The 7618-nt window shown below is 41.6% G+C and overlaps 1 protein-coding gene across 1 annotated transcript in view; it reads right to left on the bottom strand.

The window, feature by feature from the left end:
* Positions 1-318: 318 nt before the first annotated feature.
* The window catches only part of LOC132887221 (threonine synthase-like 1), a 25475-nt gene continuing 18175 nt past the window's right edge, over positions 319-7618 (bottom strand). The window contains exon 2 of the mRNA XM_060922709.1: positions 319-5186. Within this exon, the coding sequence (XP_060778692.1) occupies positions 2969-5170 (2202 nt within the window). The 5' untranslated portion in view covers positions 5171-5186 and the 3' untranslated portion in view covers positions 319-2968. The remainder of the gene's footprint in view (positions 5187-7618) is intronic.

Below are 7618 nucleotides of genomic sequence, written 5' to 3'. Positions count from 1 at the left end.
CACTCTCTCTGAGCTTCAAAGATTTGATTCATGACTTTACTACAAGGAAGGCTCGGCCTCTAGACCTTGGCATTTAAATCAAGAGAGAAAGAAGAGTTGAAAGAGAGAAACACTAGCAATACAAATCATGAAGACTAGCCTGTATCATGACTGATACTTGCAGATAGAAATAAAGTTGATAACACTGTGAAAAAATCACCTTTTTTCATAGGTATCTTTATAATTAAGTCTAGATGTTTTGCCATTGTTCATGTGTGGATTTGTTGATATTGTTAAGTATTTAACTTTAATATTTTGCACATTAGCTGTGGTCATAGATATCATTGCTATTGTTCATGTATGGATTTATTGATACTGTTGCTAAGTATTTAACTTGAATGTTTGAAGATTTGCTGTGTTTTCTAATAAATGTGTGATGCCTAAAAGAAACCAAAAACACTTAGTGGATTTCTTGCAGTGCACTATGTAATTGTATCAAAAAACTAGTGTAGTTATTCATCAAGGCATACATTTGATCACATACAATAAGTCAATAAATGGAGGAAACAAAGGAATACATTTTGTAATCCTGATTATTGATGTTTGCTGGAGGGCTCTGGAGTATCCATAATGTGCATACAGAATGTTATAAATCCATACTGATACAGTGATGCATGCAATTTCTCTCAACACAAACATTTGGATTGACTGAACTCCATAGGCTACTGAGTGGCCTAATAATAGTTGCTCATAAAAGAAAAAAATATATATCTTCCATGGAATTTTCATTTTAAGGCAACAGTCTCATCTCATCTCATTATCTCTAGCTGCTTTATCCTTCTACAGGGTCGCAGGCAAGCTGGAGCCTATCCCAGCTGACTACGGGCAAAAGGCGGGGTACACCCTGGACAAGTCGCCAGGTCATCACAGGGCTGACACACAGACACAGACAACCATTCACTCACACCTACGGTCAATTTAGAGTCACCAGTTAACCTAACCTGCATGTCTTTGGACTGTGGGGGAAACCGGAGCACCCGGAGGAAACCCATGCGGACACAGGGAGAACATGCAAACTCCACACAGAAAGGCCCTCGTCAGCTACAGGGCTCGAACCCGGACCTTCTTGCTGTGAGGTGACAGTGCTAACCACTACACCACCGTGCCGCCCCAGGCAACAGTCTATTCAGTCTAATTCTGACAGTTCTGCATTTAAAATGTTCATATACCAAATAATTGTATCACCTAAACTTGCTAGGTAGCTGATCACATGCATAGTAAAGTAGAAGTGCCAGCCAAAAACAGACTTCAAATTCAGTTGCTTGCGCTTGAAAATTTTACCGGGAGGGGGCCCTAAATTGTAATCTTTCATAGGGCCCAAGATTTCTAGCGGCACCCCTGAGAAACATTAATGTCTGCATCGCACATATGACGGAGTGCGCAAGGGAGAGCGAAAGAGACTGCGTGTGTGCCTGTCTAGCGCATGCTAGACAAAGAGCATCCTGACTGGTTTACAGACATCCTAACCTGCAGAAACTCCCCCCGCTGATGGGAAAAAAGTCATGCCGCATGACTTTTTTCCCCATCAGCGGGGGGTGAATCTCCCAGAAGGTGTCACGACACCTCCCTGAAATGAGTTTCTGCAGGTTAGGATGTCTGCATCACATTAAACGAGACTAAAGATGGCGACTTACAAATAATGTGTAAACATCGTTGGAGTTAAGTTTGAACAGCATGAAGGAACATACCCAAACCCCCCTCAATTAATAAAAAAAAATTCTCAACGGATTTGGCATAATATAAAAAGGTCGGTTTTTACTCAGAAAAAGCGGAAATCCGCCGAAAAGCGGAAAACTCTCATCCCTGTTACAAGTGCTATTAAAAAAAAAAAAACCTTCACTGAAATGAAACACCAGTTGTTTCCAGTGATTATGCCAGAACACTTACATCACAGCAGAAATGTTAATTTGTGATAAACACATCAATCAGCTTCATAAGTGACATAAATTGAAAGTAACAGATACGTCCTTTGTCCTTTAAAAGACCTGCAAAAAAATAAAAACTCTAAGAGCAGATCAGCATGTGGTGAAAATGCAGAGCATCTCAAGATCAGTGGGGGTTTATAAATGTTAGATTGGAGGTGTCTCACATGACAAGTATTTGTTTTTATGAACTCGAAAAACAAAGGAAAAAAATAAACTAGCAATAAATTCCACGGAACAAGGATCTACAGGACCAACAAAGAACCCCAAAAACCGAGTGCTCCACCCAGGACAAATAAATCATGTATTTATACAAAGCTGTATGGTAGATTTGCACATAAAAATCAACTGTAAGTGAACAGATGAACAGCGAGGTGTGTTGATTATAACGGTGAGATCTCAATTACACTGCTGTCGCTGACTTCCAGGATAAGATGAACAGTGAGAAAAAATACAGAATTCATGAAGCTAGATGTACTGGTCCCCTACATAAATAATTCTTACTTTTTATTTCAATAAATTTAATTATTTACCAATAATTAGTTGTTCAATATTTTCATTAAATTTAATTTTATTTTAATTCAATTTGACTAGATATACCAGGCCTTGATGACTGCCAGCCATGGTGAATGACCAGCTGAACAAAATTCCTCCAAGAGCACACTGAAGAATCATCCTGGGAGTCATAATGAACCCAGCTGAAAATCTAAGTTAGTCCAGGCCCCACCTGCCTGAGATTAGGTCAGCGTTCAAGAGTCCACAATTAGACAGGGACTGGGCAAAAATAGTATTCCTCTTTGACTCCACCCACACATGATCACATGTTACCTCAATGTTTTTAATGTACAAGGTATGATCATTTTGTTTTTAGATGCGTTTTGGATGTCATTGGGGTTTTTGTGCTGGAAAGGGACTTGGAGAAGCTGCAGCCCCAGCAGTTGCCACTAGGAGATGCTGAAGCTCCTCACTTCTTGTGCCTGCATCCTGACAGCCCTAATATCCATGTCCTACCCGACCTTCATAAATGAGTCCCGTATCATGGACTCCACCTCATCTGTGAGAACGCTGAAATCAGGCTGGCAAACTGTATGTGGATGACTTGCTCTCTCTCTTACACTCTCATACAGAGTTTTATGCATTCGTTCTTGGCCTGCAATAGCACACAGTGCATCCAGCTGCTTCAGAGGCTCATGTGGGATGTCAGGACAGTGTAGAGCTTTAAGAACAGCTGGAGCAAACTTCCCAAAATGTGCAGTGGAACACAGAACAACTGGGCACATCTTGTCACGCAGCCGGTCAGCTACAGATTTCGCCACGGCAGTATGAGTGTCCATTACGTAGCCTGTTTTGGAGTGTACTTCGTGAATAGTAGTCAGGCAGTCAGCCTCTGAGCACCAACCTGCCTGCACGTCCTGCCGTATCCTACATAATAAATTCTCTGACACAGTAAAGTGATGCTGTTTCTCAAGGTTTACAAACAAGTCCCGGATGAGCTCACCATCCCCGCTGGATGCATCATGCAAAAACCGTTCAAGATTTGAAGATTTCAGAATGTCAATAGCAGGAGAAATTGACAGCATGATCTTCCTACCTCGGAGATCGTACTGACCAGTGCAGATAAAATCAGAGACGACACAGTTATGATTAGAGGCGCAAATGATGTTTCTTATTGGGATGCCCATTTGTTTAGCATAGACGGCAGACATGGCATTTCCAAAGTTTCCAGTGGGGATGCATACATCAATGGGTTGCCCAAATTTCACAACACCATCTCTGATGAGGTCTAGGTAAGCAGAGGAGTGATAGACCACCTGGGGAAGCAGCCGTGCCCAGTTGATGGAGTTAGCCGTGCTAAGAACAGTGGCGTACTCCACTGCAAAGTGGCTAGCCAGCCTCGAGTCACCAAACATCCCCTTGATGGTGCTCTGACAGAAGTCAAAGTCAGAGAAGATGCTGACAGACCTGGTGTTGTCCCCCTTGAAACCAGTCATCTGCAGTTTCTGAATGATGCTAACACCTTCCTCAGGGAAAAACACCAGCACTCCAATACGCTGCCTGTCACTTTCACGGAGGTTACTGAACCCACTAAGTACTGCACTTCCTGTGTCCCCAGATGTGGCCACAAGGATCAAGTAGTTGCACATCTGCGGAAGGCAGTGAGCAAAGAGCTGCGGCATTAACTGAAGTGCCAGGTCTTTAAAGGAAGCAGTGGGACCATGGAAGAGCTCCAGAATGTACTGATCCTCAGCAAGATACTTAATAGGTGCCACTGACTTGCTGGCAAAGTTTTGCCCATAGGCTCGGTTAACCATTGAGCGAAGTTCTGATGGAGTGATATCCAGTGGATGTATGCACTTTTCAAGTATGACTAAAGCACGCTCAGGATAAGACATATCCACTAATCTTATCCATTCAGAATGTCCAAGTTTTGGGAATCCTTTATTAGGTACGTAAAGCCCACCATTGGGAGCTAATCCCTCCATGACAACATCACTGAAGAACTTCACATCACCGTTTGACACAGGTCTCTGGCTCCTGGTGGAGATGTAGGTCTCTGATTCAGAGTCCTGATATTTATCTAGAACCCTGACAACTTTTTCTGCTATTTCCTCTATAGTGTCTCCCCTTCCACAAAACACTCTTGCATCCAACCACTTCTCATAAAACTGTTTTCGGTACTCTAAGATCTCCCTCATGGAGATGCCAGCACCCTGACCAACGATTCTGTTCACCTTCATTCTACACAGCCTCTCTACTATGTCTTCAGTATCCACGTCCAGATAGAGAGCGATTCCTGAGCGTTTCAAGTGCCGCATGGAGTCCAAGTGAAGTGGGTTCGAACCCGTAAGTGAGATCACACATCCAGAGGCAGAGAAGTTGCACACAGCTTGGCCCTCTTCATCGATAAAACGTTCACCTCCAACTTGGGACAGCTTCTCTGCTATAGTCATCCCCCATGTCTTTTCCAAAACATCATCGTCTATATCAATTACAGGCTTCCGGAGTCTGTGAGACAAAATCCGCCCCACTGACGTCTTCCCAGCCCCAGGAGGACCCATGAGGAGAATGTTCCTCTCCTGAGAACTCTTTGTAGACATACATGACCTTTGTATCATGTGCAAAGGTGAGAGAGTGGAAGAACTGGCAATTCGATGGTACCTCAGTTTGTCCATTTTCGACAATAAATTAAACAAGTGTCTAGTCATCATTGTTTAGGAAATGGATCTGAGGAGGAAAAAAATAAAGGTACAGTGGCATTAGTAAAATTAAGTAGATCTAGTTTCAGTTGTGGCTTTACACTATATTTAATGAAGATACAAAGAAAGTATGGAGGAACCGTATCAATATTTACATGCTCGCTGTAAAGCAGTGACACCTGCTGGAGACTTGGTTTATTTCAGGTTAGAAAACATGGTCCTGGGAAATGACTGTTGCTGTAATGTCTAACCTTTTCATTTTTTGCTTTTTGAGCTTATTTCCATGTACAAGAACAGTCAAAAGTTTGTACACCCTTATTCTACTCTTTCAGAGGTTTTTTTTTTTCCTCCCTGTATTGTGACGATTCTCTATATTGTAGAACAACATTGAAGACATCAAAACTATGAAATAACATCTGGAACATATATGGAATACCATGGTAAACAAAAAAGTGTTAAAACAAAAATGTGTTTGATATTTTAGATTCTTCAGGGTAGCTAGCGTTTACCTGAATGATGCTTTGCACACTACTGGCATTATCTTAATCAGGCACGCCTCGTCAAAAGGTAATTAGTGGACAGGTTTCTTGCCTGCTTAATTTGTTTGAGATCAAAGGGTAAACAGTAAATGATAAAAAGACTAAATAAATAAACAGCCCTATTCCACAACTGTAGTAATCCACATTATGTCAAGAACCGCTCTACTAAGTAAAGAGAAACATCATCCATCATTACTTTAAGACATGAAGTAACTTTTAATTCATAAAAATAAAGGGGGAAAAAAAAACAAAAGAACACTGAATTAGAAGGTGTGCCCAAACTTTTGACTGGCACTTTACATTCACTCCATTTTTTTTTTTTTGGGTGGTGGTGTTACATTCAAATGATAGTGACAACAACCATAGAAGTGGAAACAAATAACAATGGAATTGATCCACTTGACCCGAAACATGAGTGTGTGGGTCACGGTCGTCAAAGCTCAAATGGTGATGAATACATTCAAACACACCAACCAAATATTTTCCCCTTTTCTGAGAATGATTAGCACTAAAATGAAGTGAGATAAGGAATCTTACAAGCTCATAATATGAAGTAAAATTCACTCGAAAATATTTGCTCATTCATGAAATATACATTCACCACTCGAAGATAAACTTCATATCTTCATGCCATCGTGTAATATCCTCTATATACACACTCCCAGTAAAGATGAGCCAGAATAATAACTAGACTGCATTTCCGCAGAGAAAATGCAGTGTGCTTGCTGAACTGTAGCAGAACAGCTATCATGCTAGCAAGCTAGCATGCCAACATGCTAATGCCAACATGCTAACAGCAAGCATGCTAACAGCTAGCATACTAACATGCTAATGATTAACATGCTATTTGTTAAAATTCTAACACTTTAAGGCTAATATGCTGACAGCTATCATGCTAACAGCTAACAGGCTAACATGCTAATGGCTAGTATGTTAACTTTTAGCATGCTAACACGCTGAGGGTGACATGCTAACAGCTAACATGCTAACAGTTAGCATGCTAACATGCTCAGGTGAACTCGCTAACAGCAAACATGCGAACTCTGCATGCTACCATGCTAATCCTAACATGTTAACAGCTCGCATGATAACATGCTAATGGTGAACATGCTAACAACTCGCGAGCTAACAGCAGGCATGATATCGTAATGGATAACATGCTAACAGCTAGCATGGTAACACGTGAATGCTTATATGCTAATTGCTATCATGTGTGCATGCAAGTATTCCTAATAAAGTGGCCATTGAGTTGAAGTTAATTTGCTGTCAAAATCTCAAATGAGCAGATCCTTGCCAAATGCATCATCACCTATGGGGGAAGGGAGGAATGACTCAGTCAAGCTTCCATTGATTAGCGGCAAAATGGAGAAAAAATGGACGGATGAAAGGCAAGAGAAAGGCGAGTGCGGGTCAGAACCGATATCATGTGTGTGATGGTAATTTGGCCTGAGGTGCTGTATGAAGTTTGGTGGATGTGTGGTGAAGTGTTACTGAGCAAAACTCCATTCATTTGAATGGGGCCAAAAATCAATGGAAGCCTATGGAGGTAAAAAGAGATGCATGAAAACCAAGGAAAAGACGAGTGCAGGTCTCAGATGAGGGGATGGATCTGTGCAGGGACTTGGCCTGAGGCATCAAGTGAAGTTTCTTGAAGTTTGGTCACTTGGTTAAAAAAAATTGCTGGAGAGTGAAAGTTTTTCTCCTGAAACACCATTCATTTTCAATGGGGCCAAAAATCAATGCAAGCCTATGGAGGAGAAAGGGACGAGCAAAAAGAAAGGAAAAATATGAGTGCGGGTCAGAACCGATTGCATGTATATGTCGGGGGAGTTGGCCTGAAGCATCACATGAGGTTTGGTGCATCTGCGATGGAGCGTGTCAGAGTAGGACGATTCGATTCATGAGCCCTATTCATTCTCTA

Source organism: Neoarius graeffei, chromosome 5 (assembly GCF_027579695.1).
Source record: "Neoarius graeffei isolate fNeoGra1 chromosome 5, fNeoGra1.pri, whole genome shotgun sequence".
Classification (NCBI taxonomy): Eukaryota; Metazoa; Chordata; class Actinopteri; order Siluriformes; family Ariidae; genus Neoarius; species Neoarius graeffei.
Note: the sequence above shows the minus strand (reverse complement) of the source record. Positions and strands in the feature narration are given on the sequence as shown.